A 23,465-nucleotide genomic window follows, 5' to 3' on the forward strand; every position below is an offset into this window, starting at 1 on the left:
GCATCCCATGTCATATTAACAAAGGCACTAGTTAAGCATATGGTGAGACCCTAGAGTGGTTCTGCATTGTTTCCCTTCCTGTGCTCCTGTCGCTTCAGGACCCGAAACCAGCTGTGGTAAACTGCTCAAGGCAGATCATCGGCTAAATAGGATTAAGGTGGCTAGGCATGAAGCGTTTCCTGCAGGGGAAGTGAGAGATGCAAGCGCGTGTGGAGGGGAAACCCAAGCATACAGCGGAGGGCAAGACACAAAGGGGGAAATAAAGCCTGGAGGAGGGGAAGGGCCGGCTGAGCCGTGCTTCCATCCTTCCACCCACGGGCTTGGAGGCTGTGAGGTGGGGAGGCAGTGACCTGACTGCCGGGTGCTGGGAGGGATGGGGGTGTGTGGCCATGTGCCACAGGCCCGGGGAGCCGCACCTGCCGGCCGTCAGCAGTGCTAATGAGCCCGTCAGCCCAGGAGCTGGGGGCCAGATGGAGACACAAAGAGGACTGGCGAGGCGCTTGGAAAATCATCTTTCCCTCATCTTCCTGCCCCAGCCACCCCCTCCATCCTGGCTTTATTAGTTTACATAGCAAAAACATGCAGAGTGAAGCATTGTTAACGTGAAGCAAGAGATTGTATTAAATCTCCTGGTGGTAACGCTTATCTGAAACGCAGGGCCGACGTGACATGTTCACAATTGCTACAAAAGGTGAAGAATGTTCTCATAAAAAGACAGACAAGCGTGGAGACAATGGGCTGGCTCGGCTCTAAGTGACAAAGCAGAGCTTGCGATTCATATGCTTAAAACCATATAATGCATATTGTATTGCGATCATTTTGCTGTTTGGAAATGCTGTTGCTTGACTTCCAGGAGGCCTAGATACATATTCATGTTCTGGGCAGGGACGTGTTCTCTTCTACACGTGATAAACGCAGAGGGCAGGCTGATTTCCAGTCAGCAAATGTTTGGTCTCTCCTCTGGTAATAAACGGGCTTTATTTATGCATGGATTTCTAACAAAAGTCTTCAGCACTTGGTCTCAAGCAATCTATCCAAATATCCCTGAGTGCCATGAGATGAGTATGATAAGTTGCTTAGTCACTAAGCACACTGCAGAGGTTGGGGAAACTGCTCCCTTTTCACAGGAATATAATCATGAATATAAAAATAACCACTGCACATATTTTGGCACAACACAAGTGCGGCATTTGGTGATGGGCAAACAATTAAGCTGTGTCAGAAGAGACGGGTTTAGGAAGACTTCAGTGCTGTTCAGAAATATTTTTTGAGCTTTATCACTGTTGTCTTTTTTTCCCCTCTAGCAAGTTCTCCAAGATTAGTTGAGGGAAATTAGGAAGGAATGAGCATGAGAGACCTGGGAAGCAAGGATCTGAAATGCTAGGGCTTAATTCTTGTTCTCATCTGTTTTCTTCAAGGATTCGTCTGGCATGTAGCTGGGAGCTGGGTTACCTAATAGGTAGAGACAGGGAATTGTTGAAGTGTTGGAGAGGAGGAATAATGGCTGCTTTCTCTTTTTCTAAACCGTAATGCTTCTCCATTCTTTCTTTGTTGCTTTTTTTTTTCCTGCCTCCCTTCTCTGTCCCTTAAAGGTTATTCCCAAGCTCTCAAAGGCCTTGTGTGTTTATCTCATTCACAGTGGTCCTCCTGCCTGATCAGGTTATTTCTGGAAGGGTGACAGTGGATCAGAATAAATTGCTCATTAAATTTTTAACTTGCAGTCTCTAAAATATTCTGAAAGCTTCCTATCATGTGTGTTCTAAATGGTGTAATTTCTCTTGGATTCATAACCAGCTCTGTCAAAACGTAGGCTGGGCTTTTCATTACTGATAATAACACCACCTGTCTTGAGAAATGCAAGTAAAGGTGTTAGTAAAAGTATTATACATTCTGAAATAAGCAAATATCAATACCCATAGAGAGCTTAAATATTAACCTTTAAAAATTAATAATGCGGACTTGGTGAATTGAAGTGCACTTAAACACAGCCTGATTTTTGTTGACCGATCACGGGTGAAATACCATAAAGCTAGCTCTTTAATTTTTAGAGTTGCCATTAAAGTGATAAATCGATCTTGAATAAACTGAAACGACTTCATTCCTGCGTGTTGTCTCTGACGCAAATGCAGCCAATCTGCTGCATGCTGTGCTAAGGTCTTTTCAGTGCCAAGGTTATTCTGCACAGAAGCTCTTGGATACCGCTGGTGTTTGTTTGCATTGCATAGAACAGCTTGTTAGAGTGCACTCCAGCCACTGAGCAGATCCAGACTTGTCCCTATTCTTTGGGAATCTGTATGAAGCAGAGGTTTCCTTTGTCTCTAATTACGCGGTTGAAAGGAAGGCGTTTATACCGCTAGGGACGAATTCAGTGTTCATGAACACAAGGACAGTGCAGCATTGGATAGCCACACAGAAATGTGAGGAGGTGTCATGCACAAAGGACCTCAATTCCAACCCTAATGCTTTATATAAGTGTGGGTTTGGAGAAATTACTGGGTCAGCACAAAGAAGTATGTAGTTCCCCACAGAGAGAAAGGGGCAGGGGGGGAGTTTTGGGTGTGATTCCTTTTTTCAGTCCCTTTGGAGAGCTTAGTAAGAGCAGAGGGGTACAGAAGAGCAAGCATGGTGAGGAGCTGCAGAATTATGTCCGGGCTGTGAAGGTGGCTAGGAAGAAGATGCAGATGGGCTCAAAACTAGTCTAGTCAAGTAATACACTGTTCTATGCTGATCTAGGCAGTACTATTTAAGCAGCTCACTTAAAGGGTGTAGTAGGAGTCTCAGGTAGCCACACAGTTGTTCTAATGTTGAAGGATGAATTAAAGCAAGCATAATAATAATACTTAATTTGCCTTTTGTTTGTCCTTTTAGGTTGGCTCAGCAAGTCCAAAGGACCTACATGTGAGTAGACTCATTCACTGCTGTACTGTGAGAACCAAGTGTGGTGTTTAACCTCTTATGTTAACCAGTAATAAGCTAGGATTCACAATTTTACTTGTGTTGGATGCTGAGATGCATCTCTGTGCCCTGTATTTTCCTCCCTTGTATTTGCGAGGGATGGTTGCCCTCAGAGGAACTTCTTATGTTCCACTGTGCCTGAAGGCATCTCTGTGTGTCCGTATAGCATTTAACTTCACATGACTCAAGGAAAACCAAACAGAATAAATATTTCATTAAAACACAAAAAGAAGGATATGAAGCCTATGAAAGTTTTGAGAGGTTGCCAGAGAGGATTGGGAGGGTAGGGGGGGCAAAACTGAGGCCAAACAAACAAACAAACAAAAAAAACTTTGTTTTCTTTAATCAAGAAAGGCGAAAATCTCATCATAGAGCATGACTGGATATATTACATTGGATACTCAGCTTTTCATTTCCTGTGCTCAGAAAAAGCAAAATCTTTCCTGTATGCAGAGGAATGTAATTCTGGGAGGAAGTGGGAAGCTTATTTGGCTGTCTGTATCTGTTCTAAATATATAAAAAAATGTGTAAATCTTTGTTGAACTCTGAAATGTGATCTGCTTAGTCTGAATCTTCCTTTTTTCCTTCAAGTAAAGAGAAGACAGGAACAGCGTCTGATGGGAATGGATTCATAAATAACTATTTAAAGGTGTGGGAGGGTGATCTTACCACCTACCAAATTCTGGTCATCACTAAGTGGGAGGGGGAGAAGAGCAGATGGAGTCTTCTGAATTCTGAATTTTTAATCTGTCTAAATTTTACTCCTGGCAAGACTGGTATAACACACGCCTAGTATGAAGGTGTCTTCAGTTCTTGGCCATGGTTTCTAGCAGGAAAATAAGCTACTTTAGGAAATAGCTCAAGCATTGGCTGGTCCAACTAACGCGTCTTGGCTTCTTTCTTGGGCTGGAATGAGAAAGATGGAAACTGGCAGGAGTTTTGCTGTAGAGGAAAGCAGGGAGAGGAGTTGAATGGCACAGTTCATTCTTCAAGACAAAGTTATTTGTGAGTTTAGTCCAAGTTCTGACTCATTGTATTGGTGTCCCCTAATGTCTGCTGCATGCTATGCTGAAGATACCGACTTGTCTGTCTTCAGACAAGCAACTTCCTCCTATCGGAGTCCTTCCTCTTTCTCTACTTGACCCCATCATTTGGGAATAATTTAGTTTTGTTCCTAGTCTCATAGGAAAAGCCCTTACAATGGGACAGAAGAAAGTTTCCTTGCCATTACCTTGTGCCATTTGCAATTCCTTTGCTGCTTGTGTCCCTTTTGACTCCTACACTGGTTACCTTGGTGGTTAAAGCATGACTTTTTTCTGTTATGTTGAATGCTTTTCCCTTCTTGTTGGACCTATTCCCCTTCATCTGTGTAAGTGACAGGACTATATTTTATGAGTTTGTACCTGTTTATCTGTGTGTGTTGATCTGCATCTGAAAAAGCATTTTCCTTTTAATGAACAAAACCTCTGGGGAGTGTTTCTCTTCCTCTGCAAGCAGCAATTCCCCTGAGGTAACTGAGTCTCTGCTTTTGCAAAGTGTTGTATTGGAGCTGGAGGACTGGTGAATTGTTTGTTTCCAGATGTGAAGTCTTCTAAGAGATTTGAAATACTCCCGTAGGTATGTGACTGCTTAGATGGGTTGCCAGGTAGATTGGGCTAGAGGGGGTTGTTACTGAAACTGTTAAAAGAATAAACTGAGCTCTCTGGCCCAGCCTAGTACAGTGATCCTCTTATAATGGAAGGAGGACTGGAGCTTTGGGAGTTCCTGTGCTGAGGGGACTCAATAGGCAGTGGGGATGCTCACTTAACTGCTTGTTTCCTTGGCCTGCCTAGTGCTGCATGGAGATGCTCATGTGCTCCTTCTAGAGAGGGCCAGTGCCAGGAATGCAAGGGTGATGAGTGCACGTACCTGCTTGGTATGTGGCAAAAGAAGCATTTCAGAGGAAGCATAAGGCAAAGAATTGAATAGAAGGGTAACAAAAGAACATCTTTAGATGCCGTGGGCTCAGTGGTCTATGTCTAGCCCATCATTGTAATTCAGAGGGGAAAATCTGTCCTGTTGGTGAACAGAAAGACACAGTTGCAGCTTTTTGAGATGTATTTTTTTTTTCCTTTGTGAGTGAAAGAATTGTGTACAATTTGAGAAATGTGGACTACCTGTAGATTGGAGTATACAGCTCTGTTGGAGGATGTATTGAGTTTTCTGCCCAAGGTCAGGGAAGGAACGTGGTAGGCCTGACATACGTGGAGAGGTATAACTAGAAAGCCAGGTACTGCTCTCGCAGCTTGGAGGAACATTTTCTATGTCCTGAGAAAAAGGACCAGCATGGTGTATAATGAGTTTCATGCCAGATACACCCTTATGCATCCATAAATCTGTGCATAAGAAAGAATAAAATTGTGTTTGTGATTTTACCAGTGTTGCTGTTCAGGCAGCTTTGCAGTCTGGGGAACGTCAGCTGCTGAGACAATAGGTGATGTGTTTCTGCTTTAGGTAGCTCTATTTCCTTCAAAATAGGGAGCCTCTGGAGCCTCTTTGAGCCTAGAAAGGACTACAAACAGATTGAGATTTGAGAGAAGGTGGCAGAATAGACTAAAGCAGAAGATCCTCAAAAGGAGAGGAGGGGGATGGGAGTTCAGGAAAGCAGGAAGGTGAAGGTTTCCACAGGTGGAGTTGTGAAAAGATCCTGGTGGTTTAAAAAGCCAATTAGTGGCTTGGTGATTAAGTACTGTAAGTCCTGAAAGAAGGTGGTGCTTTAATTTTAGTTGTGCAAGCTGATTAGAGAGGTTGAGAATAGTATACAGCTTTGAGAGGGAGAACTGTAGTGGAAATATATACTTTTTAAAAAATAGGTAAGTGTCTTAATGCAGGAGGATGCAGCGGTATGCCTTTAACACATCAGGCTTTTTGGTATGCAGCAGCACTGACTGACTAAGGAGACTGTGGCAGAGTTTAAGAACTCAGGGTTACAAAGTGTGCATGCCCTCCAGGGACCAAAGCTCTGAGGCAGGAGTCTCCTCGAGGCAGGAGCAGAGCAGGATGATGATGGGGGGTTACTGGAGCCCTGGCTGTCTTCCCAAGAGGGCTCTGACCTGTGTGGAAAACAAAAGACAAAGAGGAATTTCAGGTGGAAGGTGCTGCTGTGTTCAGAGAAACGTCTTTAACTTTCTGAGAAAGTTCTGCTTTTCTTAGTTTGTCTGCGGTTTTATAGCTAAAAGCAGCTTTGCTCCTCTTCCCCATCCTGCAGTTGTCTGCTGCACCCGCTGTAGAGGAGTCCTTACTGTAAACAAGTTAAACCTATTAAAGCTGCTGGACCCTGGATCCTTGTCAGCACCAAGTACCGCTCCCTGCTGATGGTAGTGCTCTCCGGGCAGGGTCTGTGTCACTGTGTGTGTGGAATGAAGTGAATGTCAGAGTGGGGTATTGGGCTTCTGGTGCTTGTTGCATGTCTATTCTGGACCACCAGCATCATCAGAGAGCCTGGACAGGAGACTTACCTGATGCTGCAGAGGTCTTTTGGAAAGTAGCTCCGTGTCATACCAAAATCAGAGCTGTTGATTTATCCTTGTTGGGAGGAAAGTATACTTTTAATCTTGTTTCCTCTGTCCCATTTCACTTCTACCATCATAGTGGCCAAACTTGAAACTCAGACTCCTGGGGATGTGCCTGCTATGTAACCTCTCTCTAGTAGTTCAACTTTTCTCCCCAACTTACTTATTTCTTAAAAAGGACTGGTGCTGTCAGAGTTGTGCTGAGCCACGTGTTGTGCTGCAGCACATCTTTGCTTCTCTTCAGCACAAGCAAAGGACCATATCTTTGAGGTTTTGTGTTACTATAATGATGGCACTTCTTCCAATATGTTGCTGGTTTTAGTTTCCCTACCAAAAGTAACCTTGGGGGATACTCTTCTAGGACAACGTTCTGGTTTTGTTGTAAACACTTTTTTTGGGAAGTAATTGGCTTATGTTATAAGATACAAAAAAATAGAGGTTTTTATCACTTGTGTGCTTAGATTCAGCTGTCATTTTCTGTAAACTGAATAAATTATTAACTTTTAATACATAAGCTGAAAAATCTTAATGTAGTCACAGGCTGCTATGAGTTTGCCTTTGAGTGCAAGTCTTGGTGAAACCCATTGTTTTTACCATTGTATTCTTTTAGTCCTCCACTTTGCCTTTCCAAAAGACTAGTTTTGTTGTAAATGTTATTGACAGCCCAAAGTAGAAATTAATCTTGCTGTGATGTAGATGTCCTTGAGCTAGCATAATTTTAACCTTCAGACCTTCCCACTTTCAGTCTCTTTATTTGCATTTATTTCTCAAACTCAAATGTCATCTTTAGGTTAACGGTTTCAGCTTCGATAGTGCTGTGCTAGAAGAGGTTAGCCCTTGTGAGAAGTTTTGTCTCCACTAAGCACCCTGGAGAATTGGCATTTGTGTCTAACTCAGGAGACTCCTCAGGGCTGGAGCACCTCTTCAGAGCACTGACTTTTTTTATACACATGTATTTTTTCCTGTCAGTGTTGCCGTGGTCTGGTTTGGTTCCACTTTAACTACCTCTTCCCAGTCACGTGCTGACGCCATGCAAGACTGGTGTGCTGGAGCAGGCAGCAGTGTGACTGCGTGGAGGGAAGGGGAGGTTGCAGCCTGCCATCCAGTGAACTGAGCATCCCTGGTTCTTGCCATCAGCAAAACTGGGAGGGCCTGGCAGAGGCTGCTAATTAGGGGTGTTGTGGGGAGGCTCATTCTCTGACTACAGTCAAGATGAGCAAAGGCTTAACTATTTTGCTGCATACCTCTGGCCACCTGCCACTTGTCTGAGGCAGGTCAGGAGTGTTTCATGGTTGGCTGCATCAGGCACTGCGGAGCAATTTGAGAGGATGAAAATCGATGTCTGTTCTCCATCCTCTGACAGCAGGGAAGCATCTATCACTAGGTCTGTTTCCATCCGCTGAACTCTTAACTTAATTAGCAGCTTTAAATGGAGGAAATCTCTCTCCTGTCATCGGTTGGTTAGTTAGCACCGAGGGAGGGTGCCTGCAGAATTAAAGCTTTGGTGTTTTTTTTTTTTTTTTCTTTAAATGATTTGGGTTTGGTGGCAGCATTTCAAAGCTGCTTGACAGTGTGCACCCTGCACAAATTAAACCGAACACATCTCCCAGAGGGGTCTGTCACCTTTTTCTTCCTGTGGCAGTAGAGAGGAGATAGTAAGTTGTAGGGAACTTTTTTTCTTTCACAAATCCTGTAGTATTTAAAACAGTCATTACATAAAGCTGGTATCAGTCAGTAAATGGAAAACGAGACTAAAAAGCCCTGCAGTAACCTTCTGTCAGTCATTACGTATCACGCGATGGCAGGATCAAACTTTTGCCCAGTCTGATCTCAGATCTCCTCGCAGCAACTAATTCCAGTTACTTTTTCAGAAAAGTTGACAGCTCTCCATCCCTTTAGAGTAGCATTCTCCATGGGTGGGATCCTTCCCTGAGGCTGAGCTGGTTCCTGAGGTGTGAGGATAGGTGTATTTATGTTGATAATGTTTCTTCAAACCATGCTTTTCTCTAACGGTACCTGTTGTACCGAGTCTAATGACCAGCTGTAACGATGCTTACTTTTGTGAAATCGTTCAGTAAGGGAGCATTTGGGAACCTCTTGCTTTGCCTCTCTTCGAGCCTTCCCCAAGCCGGTCTCTGGACTTGTACATGCTTTGGGAACACAATGCCCCAGCGCACCGCTGCTGCGCCCCAGCCCCGCGCCCCACACGCATGAATTCATCGCGTTGATCTTTCCACCCCTGCTTGTTGGGAGGGTCGGACAGCAGCTGCAGCTCCTGTCAAGCATGATTCCAGGCAGGGAGCTTTAGGGGGGAGAGTTACAAAAGGCCCAGTTTAAATCATCTGTGTAAGGGCACAGCAGAGGCTCTGTCACCCAGGCCTCGCCACTTGTCTTCTGGTGCTATGGTTGTAATGACATTAGCATTTCAAAAAGGGGATTACCACAGCCCCCAGGTTTGAGGAGAGGGTGTTCTGGCTGTTAATTGAAAAGCTGCTTTGTGGCCATCTCTGCTTTTTTATCCGCTGTGTCTGAATCCTGAAGGGTTGGTGAAGGTGGCTGGATGGTGTTAAAAGTGGATTGTTGCCGTTGCGAAGAAGCTGGTTATTTATTGGCCTAAACGTGAACTGCTAGGTGTGAAGCTGCTGTCACTGGTAGCCTTCTTTCTTGCTAATTCAAAGTGACTGAGAATTTCCTAATGGAAAAGTTAAATTAAAGGGACTTTTGGGATCATAGTGGTATGATAGAGAAGTATCCTTAAATTATGCTTGCAAGCATAATTTAATGTAATTAAATCAGCTTGTCTGATGTATTTCAATCAGTGGAAACAGGCAGCATGTGCATCCTGTTCACTGTTTGCCTTCCAGGCCTCTTCTGGTACCAAAAACACTTTCTGTGCTCAGACACAAGGTTTCAAGGCAGTTCCTTGAACAAAATCATTGTACTCCTTAAAAGGTCTTGTTTAAAAACAAAAATTCCTGCAGTGAAACTCACTTCTGACCCTTGCAGCTCTCCATTGTTTATCCTCACTTTAGTTCAATATTCAGCTGATCTTGGCTTTTTGTTAAGTTCATTCTCCACTTTCTGATGTTGTTTGTATTAGAAACTTGCATTAAGGCCCTGGGTACACTGAATGCTAGTGGAAAATCACCATGGTCATGCTCTCCTCTCCAGTTCCATTAGATGTAGAAGTGAGGAGGCCAGGCCTAGCAGCTTGGTCATCTGTTCCCTAGGGCAACAGAACAAAGGGAATTCTCTTTTTTGCATACCAACATGAGAGGAAAGAGTCCTTTGTGCAACCTCTTGACCATGTATGGGCCCTAAAATTAGTAGTTGACCCTCAGTGTCCAAGATAGGAGCCCCTTGGTTTGACGGTGTGAGGGTGGTTGGAGGGAACATAGAAAATGCTGGTGATTGTCCAGAGCTCTGTCCTCAGCAGCGTAATGGACTGTTGGTTAGCAAGAGATAGGTGTGTTTTGAAAAGATACTCTTTATTATATACATAGGTTGAAGTGTCCACAGGCCTAATTTGCGTGTGCCCGTGAGGACTTTTCTGACTGAGTGTGTTTGCTTAGGACGTATTTCATTGCTCTGGGGGCAGCAGCGCTGTGTGTGCCAGCAACAGGCTGGGCCTTGTGCGGTGGTGATCATGGCTGGTGCATGGGGACAAGCGGCCAGAGAGCGGCTGGAAGAGCTGCGCAGCTCTTCCTGAATGAGACAGCAGGCCTGGGCCCTAGATAAGCTCTCCCTCAGGGAATCATGGAGGAACAAAAGTGCAGTTTCCTTTGTAAACATAGCACGCGTACTCGGTGTGCTGAGGAAGGGAGGTATTTAACTTCTCTGTATGTAAACAGGAACTGTGCAAGGCCTTCCAGGAGCACGGTGGCTGCTGACAAGTTGTGTGTGCGTGTTCTTGGGCATATTTTTAACTCTACCAATCTCCAGGCTTCTTCTAATCTGTTTATTTCTGTAGAGCATAAATCTGTCTATAAAACTAAGTGAGGCTGGAGTGCCTTGACATTAGATGCTCAGCTGAACTGCGCTGAAGATGGAGCTTGTGTCTGTCCTGTGGCTCAGGTGAGCTGGACAGAAAGCGCAGGGTGGCAGAGCTACAAGTCACTGTGGTCACACCATCTTGTCCTCTTCTTTGTTCTGTTTCTGTAAGTGTGCCAGCACACAGCTGTGCAAGCCTGGCTGCTGTCTCATTGGGAAGTCGGTCCCCGAGTCACTGCGCAACCGGCTCTGGAGTGGGCTTTTGGATCTGCAGTTAGACTTAGCGACCATACAGCTTTACGGGGCTCTTCTGGCGATGTGTGAGTTTCTGCCTCGGCTTTTCTAAACACCTTTCATGGCAGTGATGATAGAAACAAAGAAACACTCAGAGTTATGGTGGAAGTAAAAGAAAAAGTAGAACAGCAAATCTGAATGCTGTGAACTAAAAATGTAGAAAGTAAAGAATGTGGAAACTGCAAACAGTCTGGTTTCTGAGGGGCTTTTAGGTTTGGTGGGGAAATTTTTAGGTTTATGGGGGGGAACCGTCTGTCTTTCCAATTTCAGGGCAATTATTGTTTTACAGGCTTGCAAGTGGAAGATAAGGGCAGCAAAAACAGAATGAATAAGTGCCGGCTATAATATTTAGTGGGATAAGAGCATTTGTAATTATGGAGTTAGGAGGGGAAAAAAAGCATGAAGGAGAAAGTAGTTTTATTTCCCTTGCTCCTGTTTGGATTAATGAATTTAATTACTTGGAAATGGCAAGTAGCAAATTTGTGGGTTTTTTCAAATGTACTTTTAACAAGACTGCGAATTTTAAAAGAAGAGGCAATTCAGTGAAAATAATTAAAGATGTTAGAACTTAACTGCTATATCCCCCATTACTAGTGCTTTGTGTCTGTAGATGTTAGGAGAACTGAATTAATACGCCTCTGATGTACCAGGAGGGGAGAAACCAGGATTCAAGAAGATGCAATTCTAAATGCAGGAAAGCAACTGAGATACTGACTTTCAAATAAATCCTTATAACAAAGTTGCTCTTTCCTGTTCCCGTCAGCATAAAATAGAAATATGAGGAGGAAATGGCAGAACAGACTAATGTGATTCATTGTCACCAGCAGCAGGAGTTCATGAGGTGGGGGAAAGGGGATGGGGCAGAATGCCAGAACAGACATCTTCACACAATAAAACTGTCAAAAATTCCTTCTTCTTGATGGCTTGGTTAAATTTCCACTAAATTGTGTGCTTGTTTATCAACTTAAACTTTTAGTTTCTATAAATTGGTATGGCATCTAAGTAAGTAACAAAGCAAAGAAAAATAGCATTACGTCTTCAAGTTAGGGAAGATAACTGCTGGAATGGCTATGATGTCAGATAAGTTCACCATTATATGAATCTTTCCAAGAAGCTTGTGTCTCACTGATAGTCATCTGGGGGAGAGGAGGTCTCTAGTCACACAAGCACTGCTGAAAATTTTGCCCAGTGCATTTAATCTTAAAGAGGGATTTAGTATCCTGCTGCTTAAATTTGCAAGCAAAGCAGTACTGAAAGAGAGCTGTATAATTCCAATAAAAATTCAGTAACATGATGCAACCTGAAGATCCAGAAGAGCAGAGATAAAATCAGTTAGGATTCAGTTTGGTAAAAGCATGATATTGTTTTTTATCTGAAATGATGCTTACCAACAGTACTCAGTGCAAAGGACATCCTTGAAAGAGTTGAAAGAAATGTAACGGTTTAACAGAGGGTTAGAAATGTCAATTTGCCAACTGTGATGAAGCTGTAGAAAAGGTTATTGCTGAATTAACGTAAATGTGGAAATACTATATGATAAGAAACAGCAAAGTCAGAGCAAAAAGTTTCTCAGAATACCTTCTAGACATAAGGTACTTCTCTATTCTATTGGAAATAGGTGCTGTTGAGGTTTTTTGGGTAATTCCTCTTTGTCATGAAGCTTGCTCTTACATCTGAAGGATCCTCTCTGTGGGTTGCTACAGTCCTGGAAGTCTCCTTGGCTGCGACATAATTCTGTTTGTGCAGGTATTTGGCACTTCAGTTTTACTTCTGGGCAGGAACTCAGTTCAGTCTACAAGCTTGTGATTGCTCAAGAGGATTTCCAGGTTATGTTCCCGTTGTCATAAACCTTGTTAATGAAATTTGTTTAATCCTTTTTACCGTAGAGTGCCAGGTCCCTTAATATGTCCTAATTTTGTACCTGCAGTCACATGGCTTCCTCTCAGAATGGTGCATTATAGCAGACTACTTTTCTGGGAGCTTTTTGCAATGTAGACTAGAAATCTGTCGCCAGTAACTGCTAGACTGGGAATAGAAGTTTTCAAGCTGTGGTCTTCAGGACATGTAAAAATAGTCCATGTAGTTCTGCCTACCACATGATGATAGCTTCCTACTTTCAAACTGCTTTAATTGTGTTAAAATAGAGCTTTAAATGTATTTTTGTTTTCCAGTGCAAGCAATTTCTGTAACTGGCAGACTTGTGTGCCCCTGAGTAAGAAGGTATATGATCATGACCGCCCCCCCATTGTGGAGTAATGCTATTGTTCTAGCAGCCTTACTGGTGAGTTTCATTTCTGATGAGGAGTTTAAAAGGAGCAGGAAAGGATAACGTCAAAAACCACAGCTATGAAGAGAAAACATGGGTACAGATGGGTAGCTCACTCTTCCTTGTGGAGTTGCTGCAGAATGGATGGATATTAAGCCTGGCAGTGTCACTTTTGCGGGGAAGTGTAGGGGCAGTACTTTTCCCCAGCAGAGGAATAGCTCCTGTAATTTGGTTTCTGTTTACACTGTAAGCTAAAGAGTAAATATCGACTGTCTGTCTCTTCCATGCTGAGAATAAGAATGACAGTGACAGCTTTGATGTACGATAACTAGGTTGCAGTGATCTGTATTTATGGCTTTAATTTCTGGTGCGGTGGGAACAGGGGCACGAAAGTAGATTACGGTGCTTCATGTGAGACAGACACCTCCACCCACCTCGTTAATGAAAAGAATTTCCCTTTTCCATACTGGCTGGGAATAAAAATGGGGAGAAAATAAAAGACCAGTGTCATAATCCAGGTGACATTTCCTGGTGCTTGGGAGGCCTATGTACTCTGTGTCCTCAGGGAAGATAACACGAAAAAGAGTGTGAGGAAGAGCAGTGGGTTTGTTTTTTGAGGAACAGATGGGTTTGTTTGTCTGCCAATTCTGGAAAAAAAGCTTAAATAAGGAGTGTCTTTCTGAGAAGAGTAAGAAGTGTTTTTAGCTAGGAGATGTGTTGGGGGGGGGGAGGGGAAGAGAAGAAAAAGGAGAGAGCTCATTTGATTAAACGTTCTGCTTTCTTTATCAGTAACATGGAAGAGCAGAAACTGTTCACCCCTTTCCCCATAACTTCTCGTGGCCCAGGTGGGGGAACAATGAAAAACCAACTGATAAGGTGCTGTTGAGCTCCACAGATATGATTTAAAGTCTGTGTTTATCTGAGACCAGGCATGAGTTTCCCATCCTATGTGGTAGTAGCTGAGATTGAGTTGCCTCTGGAGGATGTTGTACATATGTTAATTCTCCAATTTTCCAGACATTAAATTCGGTTTCTACTTCTTGGAAAATCACTGGCACTTCTGTTGGAAGTTGACACGTAATGATGTGTTTAGCCACAAAATGGTCTTTTACACAATTGTAGCATCAGTTTAAGAGCTGAGAACCTATTTCAAGGTTTGTCATTGGATAACCCTTTGGGAGAATGAAAGCCCATTTATTTCTTGGTGGCACTAGGCATTGAACATGTATTTTAGTGACAGTAACTCTGAAATCCCTGGGTACTTAGTGTAAAGATCTAATCCAGAGGTTTTGAAAAAGGACCTCTTGTATTTATCTCTAACATAAAATCCTCTTACGGGGTTTTAAAAGGCTCTTCCATGTTTGCAGAGCAGGAGCGTGATGTTAGCTTGAGGATGTATGGTCAGACTCCAGTTCAGTGCTCTAACCCGTGAGAAGTGACTTGGGAGGAGTGGGCACAGAGAATTTAGATTAGACCGTTCAGTATTTCCTTAATATTAAAATTTCCTGGTGAAAGAAAGATGCAAATGATTATGAGGAAATCCAGTTGGGAAATAGATGCTTTTAATGTTTCTCTCTTCTTTCCCGTACTTGAGGGCTTTTACTTTCTGTTGAGGCTGAGCTGTCTGCTAGGGGTATTGTCCTCTGCCCTCGATGTTATCTGCTGGGATGTAGCTTTTCTTATGCTAGAATCCAAATTTGGCTAAAGTAACCTTTTCTAAAAAGCAAATAGGAAAGGCAGGGGTGGGCAAGGGGCAGAATAAAGGATGGAGCTGCAGGCTGCCTAATGTGATCAGCATGTGAAATTGAATGCAACAGCCTTTGGACAGTCCCTAACTATAACTGTGTTGGCAACAGGAAGAAAGTTCAAACAATTTGTGTGCTTGGTGGGATGTATCTGGTGAGAGAGAACTCTTGTGTGCTAAGCAAACTGTACTGGAGTGGAAAAGACTGGAAGAAAGGAAAGATACCATTAAGTCTGGAAGAAAGAGCTGTGGAATTGCTGTACTTCCTCTTGTCCTGATAGCTCTGTGCTACCTGCTGCAGACATGGCTCTGTAGTGCCAGCTACCTTAACTAGTAGAAGATGGTGGGTTTTCTGTCATTTACCACCCAGAAGACTTCAAATCCTCTTATGGAGGAGGCAGAAAACAAACAAAAACAGGAAGACCCTGGGTAAAGGAGGTACTGTGTCTGTCTTCATTATCAGAATGACTTTGCAATATCTACTATTGATCTGTGGGCTTCCTAGGTGGTGTATGTTCACGACACCGTGTGTTCCGGTGAATTTGACCCGAGTGATGCAGTCTGGGTTTGGAGGCCTCCTATTCTTGTTTCTGTGGTGACCCCTGTAATGCTTAAATTGGTGTGCTGTTCTGAATTTCTGTGTTGGTGTGAATGATGAGTTAGAAAATGGTATCTGATTACATTCAGCAAATTGACTCCTTTTTTCTCCTCTGGAGCTCTGCTTTACTCTCTAGATGCTAATCTACAAGCATCAAAATAACCTCCTTCCCTGCTAGCTTTTCCAGTAGACCCCAAGGGTATCCATACTGCTTATTTAGATGTTCTCAAAGAATCTGCATACACAGCTGGGAGAGTTCCCAAGTGTCTCTCTCTGGGGGACCGGCATTTCTGCTATTTTTAGTGTCTTTTCTTTGGGCCTTCCTTTCTGTGAGAAACTTCTCTGACTGGCAAGAGGCTGAATCATACGTTTAAGCTTCCCATGTAGCTTTGAGAAACGCTTCTGCTCCACTGCCAAAAAACCTGTAAGCAATGTGTGGGCATTTTCACCAAGCCTCCTGGTGGGCTGAGCTCTGCAGAGCAGCTGAAGAGACGACGTGCTGTAGCCTGGCATCCTTACTACATCGTGGAGGCAGTTGGTGTAGGGGCACTGGCTGTGTGCTGTTTGTATGTGCTGTTTCTGGGGACTTCATCGGTGTCACTGATGAACGATAAGCTCTAGCTGGCCACGAAGCTTGGTGGTTTATGGGCTGTCTACCAAACTATAATCCAGAGGATGTTATGGGGGAAATTTCAACATCTGCCTTAGGGAAAAAGGAAAAAACACTTTAATTGGTGAATCATCTATCTGAAGAGGGAGGATAGACTTTGCAATTCAGGGTATTAGTGGAGAGTAGTCCCTTTAGGATGGGACATGGAAGTAAGGCTGAATGACGGCCTAGGAATGGCAGTGAGCATGTTGCATTAGCATGGGAAGTGATGTGACAGCATAAACACTTGCTGGGGGAAGGGAGCTTATTTTTTTTTTGGTAAAATGGGAGCTCTGATACTGGAGAAGAACTGGGGTTTGGATACTTGCTTCCTACAATATGAATTCACATGATAACCTGGGAGGTAGCTCTGGGTCCAGCTGTGTTTGTATGAAGGCTCCCCTGGGTGTTCTTGGCTTTCCTCCAAGGTCCAGCCCCAGCTCTGCAGAAGCTGGGAACGCTCTTGGATTTTTCCCATTTTGTGCTCAGTGCATGACTTCCTCTGACATTCAGGCATGCTGCAACAGCTTCCTATACTGTATCCTTCCCTGGGGAACATCTGAAATGCTCTTTTTATATGTGAGGAACTTCTTGGAACTACTTCGTTCTTGCATGGCTTGAGAAAGATTATTTCTTTTTAGCTGAACTTCTACTGTCTTGATTGCTCTTGTTTAATCATTCCCTTTCAAAGTCTGAGTCAGAAGGTAGTTGTGAAATAGTTTGTCTGCTAGATGAGTGTTTATATATATAAGATGTATTCTATGTTGACCAGAGCAGTGGAAAAGATTTTTATGTTCTAGGGAATTATGAACCTCCAAAAAAACTCGAAACTTTTTCTTTATACATGGGCAATTGTCTTTGGAATAACCTGTCCCTCCCACTTCATCCTGTTTCTCAGAATATCGTAGAACTGAGTTGTTATAATGGTATTACAAAATGTAAAACGAGGCTTTTGTTCTGATAAATCTTCTCTCTCTCCCAGTGAAGGTAAGATGGTTCTGCACCTCTTGGGACATAGTCTTGGAACGAAGTTTTGTCCTGTTTGAATTGACAACTTGGTCAAAATGGAGCAAGTAGAAAAAGGAGCAAATAGTAACGTAGTGCCTGATGTAGCAGAGCTAGGTAGTTCAAACAGGAGAAACTTACCCGACGTGAAGCAGTGCTGGAGCCGAGGAGGAGTGTTCTGATGCACATTGGCTGTGAGGAGGAGCAACAGTAGGACTTGAGGAGTGGGCAAAACTGTAAGAAGCTGAAGAGGAACTTGACATGTCTCCAGCTTGATGCTGAAAAGTACATAGGACAATAAGCAATTAAAATGGTTCCATAGTGTCATTGAGGCTTGGCCTGTCAAGGTCACGAGTGATCCAGGTAAAATAATGAAACTGATTACTTCATGCGGCCAAAACTCATCAAACGTTTTCACACAGTTGTTATCCTGTTAGCTATATGTTGCACTGAGAAATACTCTTGCTGTTTTTCTAAGAACTGCTCTGATATGACTGATGCTCTGTAGATAAGATGTAGATGAAGGAAACCACTGGAGAGAGCTGAGCAAAATGTGCCTGAAGTAATAGATAAAACTTAAGGAAATGTCACAAATAACACAAAACCACGAACACATCCCCCTCCAAACAAAAAACAACCAAACAAAAAACCCAATCAACAAGCATCAACAGAAGACAGCTGGTAGAAAAGGAGCCACGTTGAGTAAAAACCAGAAGGTAACACTGTTAAGACAGTAATGCAGCATATGCGTCCATGTGTTAGTTCTGTTTATTGCAATAAAGGCTGGAATGAATTCCTGGCCAGAGAGACCTGTGCGAAAGAACTACTGAACTGTGAAATCCTACATCTGGCTTGGCTTTCCTCATACAGAAAGAGAAGACCTGAATATTATAGCAATGAAATTAATCATAGAATCACAGAATGGTTTGAGTTGGAAGGGACCTTAAAGATCATCTAGTTCAACCCCCCTGCCATGGACAGGGACACCTCCTACTAGATTTAATTGCTCAGGGCCTCATCTAACCCGGCCTTGAACACCTCCAGGGATGGGGGCATCCACAACATCTCTGGGCAACCTGTGCCAGTGCCTCACCACCCTCCGAGTGAAGAATTTTCTCCTAACCTCTAATCTAAATCTCCCTTCTTTTAGTTTAAAACCATTCCCCCTTGTCCTGCCATTTTCTGATTGAACAAAGAGTCACTCTCTGATATGTAAATCTTTGTAATTTAAATTAATTACACTGGTGACAAGAACCCTTAAATCACCACATGGGACTCTTTAGACTACCACAAATGATATATTCACAAAGGTGGACGGAAAAGCTCTGTGAAGAGGCGAGCCAAGGCACAGAGACACAACCTCAGGTTACCTAGCAGTGGGGTGTGCGTCTAGGCCTGTGTTCCCTGTGCCTTAGCTCCAGTCACCGAGCTCTGCAGTGTCTCCCACCTGAAAATTTCAGCCCGTACTGTGAGGATGCATTGCCTCTAAATCAGCAGCGGGATGTGTTTTGGCTGGCTTTGTGGCAGCAGATAGGAGCTGGAGTTCTGTGTCTCCGAGATGCTTGAGCATCTGTCAGGCCAGCTGTGTTCCAGCAGTGCCAGGGAAGGAGCAAAAGCAACCCAATAATAAAGCATTATGAAAGGGTTTGATTTCTCTTCTTAAAGTTTAACTTGATATTTTATTTTCTACAGAAAATGTTTCTTTGTGTGTGACCAAGGAATACAGATAAGGAGGAAAGAGCATCTATATCCTTGTATTTTTTGTTCAAAAGCAAAGTGCAGAGAGGTAGGACTTAATTGTAGCAGTCCTTGAGATCTGTTCCCTCTTCTGAGGATTTTGTTTTGAAAATAGTTATACTGTGGGGTTTTTGGCTATGTCTTACAATCTCTGAGTCAATTGGAAGGAATGGTATTTCTTCCCTTGCATTTTTGTTAGACATCTAGGGCTACGATAGGTCCCATGTCAGCAGTCACCACTCTAATGTGATTTTTCAGCTGGATATTTTGACTTGCCTGTGCATCGATTCCAGTGGCTACAGTGAAAATATCAAAGGGCAAGTAGTATTTCAAAGCATGAGAATTTTTTACATATCTTTTCTGAACACCTTTTTTGCCAGCTGCGCGAGGAGCTTGTTTTTGAACAGCTTCCCAACCCTGTCTTGTTTCAGTTCAGGTTTGTTTACCCTGTGGGTGTTTGTAATGAGGAGCTAGGAAGACAGAAAGGAAGATTTTGTTTGCTACTGGATATATTTTTGACAATTTCCTAATACGTTTTGTTAGACAATTTGCTAATTCATATCCATTGAGTTGCTCGGAGCTGTTGGTAGGTACTGGGAAAATGGAGCTATAAAACAAACACTTTGAAGCTATTACATCTGTATAATGAGACAGTCTTCTCCAAGGAGATGGCTGAAAGTACGAATTCTTTTATACACTGCCTCTGTAAGGGTTATACTATGTTGCCATTTACTTCTTGATGTGCCTGTTGATCCCAAGCAGAATCCACGTGGGTGGGATGTGTGGGACTTGGCCTGTTCTGCCAGAACTGATGGCGTCTTCTGTGACTGGTAAATCAAAGCACCAGCAGCAACCCACCAGACCTTGATGTCTTTTACTCGTCATGCTTAAGTCACGAAGCAAGCTTACTGATAGTGTTACCTTCTTCTTTCCAAAAAACACTCTCCAGCTGCTTACAGTGCTAGTCAATAGAGTAGCCCAGATACGGAGTTGTTACGTTTCAGAGCAGGTTGTGCAGGGACTGACACTGCCTTTCCTACTATCGCCTTGTGAGCTCTTAGGTTGCCCAACTTTTAAAATGTTGGGCAATTTAGAAAGGTGTGTCATATCTACCTCCTGTCGAGAGAAGAAATTTCTTTCTTCGTTCTGTGTGCTGTTGAGTTATACCATCACAGCCCAGCGTGAGTCTCAGCTAAGCAGTGCAAGAAAATCAAGCTGGAAATGGTTCAACGTGAAGCATGGCTGGGGTGCTCGAGGACATCGTGGTCTCTGGGAAACACAGGTTTGCCATTTGGCGTGCTTTAGTCGCTCTGCAGTCTGAGGTGCCTCCAGCTTTGAACAGAATGACCTGGGGAGTGTCCTGGTGGGGCTATTTTTGTTTTCCTTCCAGACTGCAGAGAAGTTGCTTGTGCTATTGAGCTCCTGTAAAGCCTGTAGAAAATATGACCTAATATTTACAGCTAACCTAACCACATCTAGATTGAAAATATGAAGTGTGCTTAAGAGAGGCTTTCCAGCCAGACAGGACTAATAACTCTTTACGGTTCTGCCCAGTGGTAAATGATTTGAGTGCCTGTTCTGACAAGTCCCACGACAGAGATGAGTCATTCTTGGAGGATAAACAAATCTGCCCAGATATTAGATTCTGATATGCTCAATAGAGCCAAAGGTCAGAAGACAGATGGCGTGGCAGGAGGAAAAAATATTCTCCGGTGTTCACTATGTATCAGCTCGGAGTTTCAGGGTTGTTCTCCTTTCCCACTTTTCCCTAGCAAAGCTGCCTTAGACCTATTGTAGAGAGAAACTTCGGTAACCTGGGGCTTTGGGCTTTCCATCTAGGTTTCTGTGCAGATGGAAGTAGAACAACGCTTAGCACAAAGCAGTCGCCTGTGTGCATGCCACTACTAGATCTGCCTTGGCCAAACTTCCAAATTAGTACTTTCTGGATAGGCTGAGTCAGAGGCAACAGCTGCTCCTGCTGAAAGGATGAAAAATGAATCAGCTGCAGAAGGCTTATTAGTGAGCGGAGGGTGCCTACCAGGACGGAGCTTTACAGTGACTTGGCTAGCTTGGGATCTTTCCATACATGCATAGGAGGACAGGACTTCTTTCTGAACTCTAAAATTCTTGGTTCAGAACCCCTCTGAGGCTAGGACAACCTTTGAGCAGATTATACAGCCTGAAGCGTCCAGTCCCAGAATGAACCACAGCAGAACTGGGGTTAGAAGGTTCAGGGTTCAGGAACTGAGCTGCTGGCTGAGGAGGAGCCGGGTGCTGTGTATCGGAGGTTAGCTGTGACTTCCAGAATTCCACCCCGCAGTGAAAGGGGAGCAAAGGAGTCCTGCAGCTGCCAGTGCTACCAGCCAGGTGATGTGTGTCATCTGGAGCTCAAGGGGCCATGCTGGAGCCCACCAGGGGGATGTATTTGGGGAAATTGCCATAGCAAGAGCTTATAATGCTTTATTAGCAAAAGGAACCTGTTTACTGTAGTGGACTGAAGCTCAGGGAAGGGCGGTGTTTTGTAGTCACATGGAAATATGCAAGCAAATTATGCATCCTGTGGCACTGCTAAATTGCAGGGCTCTTGTCACTCGCTGTTAGATGAGTTTTGCTCTGCCCTGTTCTGAAGGTATGTTCCCTTCAAAGGACTGTCCTCACCTGGTGTCAGTAAAGGGCTTTATTTCAATCAGACCAGTCAGCACAAGTCAGTCACCTCTGTCCTCCCAGAATCTGGTGTTCGAAGTCAGCATCAACACCTGGTAGCTATGCTTTTTTCTAGGTTATCTCCTCATTGTTTTGCTGAAGAGGTAGATGGTTTTCCAGAGCCGATAGTGTTTATCAGACCTTTATCCTGAAACAAACAAAAAACCACTGTTGGGGTATTACTATGCCCAAACTGAAAACACCTAGGAACAGCCGAAGAAACAGCAGGGTAAATGTGCAGGTCACCCCTGAATTAAGACCAATTTTTAGGTTTGTAGGTTTCTGGAAAGCGGTGAGAAGAGACAAGATGAGAAATCAAAGCTGTGTGAATAGCTAAGCTGAAGTTTAAAATTAGCCCCAGTAATCGAGGACAGTGGATGTTACATGAGTTCAAATGCCCCGCTAATGCCTTTTCTACTAAACTGCCTCTCTGCGGTAGGTCCTGCAGCTACGCAGGAACTGACCTGATCCTTTCTTGAAAATGTATCAAACTCTTTTGACAATTCTGTTATCTTTTTAAATAATTGTTTTGTTGTTGCAATGCAAAACCAGATTTAGAATTGGGTGAGTTGCCAGTGAGAGGACAGAAGGCCCCTGCTGAGCGTTAACTGCCCCTGCCCAGTGTGGTGAACACTTCTGGGCTCATTACATTCCTTATGAATTTGAAACTGAAGCCAATGTGACTTTCTTAGGGGAACTCTCGTAGTCAAGAAAGGGAGGAAACAAACCTCCCTCCTGAAAGGGAGGAAACAAACAAACAGTCTGGGTGCTGCCATTTGGGTGTGAGGGTTGGGGTTTCAAGAGCAGAATCCTGAACTCTGCAGATCATATAAAGCTGTTATAGCACTTGGTAATTTTCTTCTAATGTGTGGCAGTGATTATAGGGTGGCTGGAAGAAAGCATGGGGAGGCCAGAAGTGGCCTGGGAAAACAAAAGGAAACTGATGCCACTTGGAAATCTCCATTGTGCCCACGGGGGAGAGCAGGTTTCTGTGTTACACCGACTGTTCTGGAGCCACTGTACCGCTCACCCCACTGGCAGCCCGGGTGCAAACTGTTTTAATCTGTCGTGGCAGGGCTGGGTGCTGTGGCGTACTGCTCAGCTGCTCGGGATCTGTGCTGGACCGGGGCAAGCATCCCTAATGGTGATGATGATCTTTGTGCAGCAATAAGATTGCTTTATCATAAGCTCTTAAAAGCTCTTCTGCAGTTTTCCTTGTTTGTTTTCCTTCTCCTAAATAGTGTTTCCAGAGATGGGTTTTTCAATCTCAGCTTTGTTTAAGAGTGTCAGGTTTTTATTTTACAGTTCGGAGTTATCCTGAGGTCCGAAATACCCAGTCCAGATGAGAGCCCTGCTGTTGTGGCAGGCTCTGTGCAAGCATAACACGAAGCCAGCTCTGAACTACTTGGCAGTGTTTGTCTCGGAGCCTGTCAGGCTGAGTCATATGGGAACGTGTCTGAGGGGAGCTCATTACAGGTGGGCCTATTATGGGGGAAACAATCCCATTTTTGTAGTGAGCAGTATGCTTCCAGAGAGGCAGATGCAGTCTGGTTTGCTGCTGGAGTGCAGGTGGGCTTTGGTTGCCGCTTTTCATTGCGGACATCTTCCCTTTGCATATCTGGTTCTTCTGTTAGCCCAGGATCTTGGCTTATTTTTCCCTGCACAGCGTGGGGTCAGTGAAGTCTGCACCTCTGCTTTGGAGGGGGAAAGGAATTTGAAAAAGAGAAAATAGCTCATTTTTTTCTACTAGAATTTTAATGAGGGATTTGTATAACTGAGCAGTGCTTTCTAATTTGCAAACATTAAAAAAAAAAAATACTTTATATTGAGACAATCTGTAGCACCCTAGAAGCACCTGTGGCAGCTTCACGTAGCCCAAACATTTTGACTCTTGGAGAACACAAATAGAATTTGCATTTAAGAGCAAGATTTGATGCCAATGGTGCTCTTTTTAGGAGAGAGATAAGCCACTG

At 43.7% G+C, this 23,465-nt stretch overlaps 1 protein-coding gene across 3 annotated transcripts in view; it reads left to right on the plus strand.

Annotated features, from left to right (window-relative positions):
• Window positions 1–23,465, plus strand: part of SUSD6 (sushi domain containing 6) — a 71,477-nt gene that overhangs the window by 29,411 nt on the left and 18,601 nt on the right. For 2 of the 3 annotated variants that reach the window (XM_035329198.1, XM_035329199.1), the window contains exon 3: window positions 2,869–2,898. The exons of the other annotated variant lie outside the window; for it this stretch is intronic. In XM_035329198.1, the coding sequence (XP_035185089.1) occupies window positions 2,869–2,898 (30 nt within the window). The remainder of the gene's footprint in view (window positions 1–2,868; window positions 2,899–23,465) is intronic. 3 annotated transcript variants of the gene reach the window in all.

This window comes from Oxyura jamaicensis, chromosome 5, assembly GCF_011077185.1.
Source record: "Oxyura jamaicensis isolate SHBP4307 breed ruddy duck chromosome 5, BPBGC_Ojam_1.0, whole genome shotgun sequence".
Classification (NCBI taxonomy): domain Eukaryota; kingdom Metazoa; phylum Chordata; class Aves; order Anseriformes; family Anatidae; genus Oxyura; species Oxyura jamaicensis.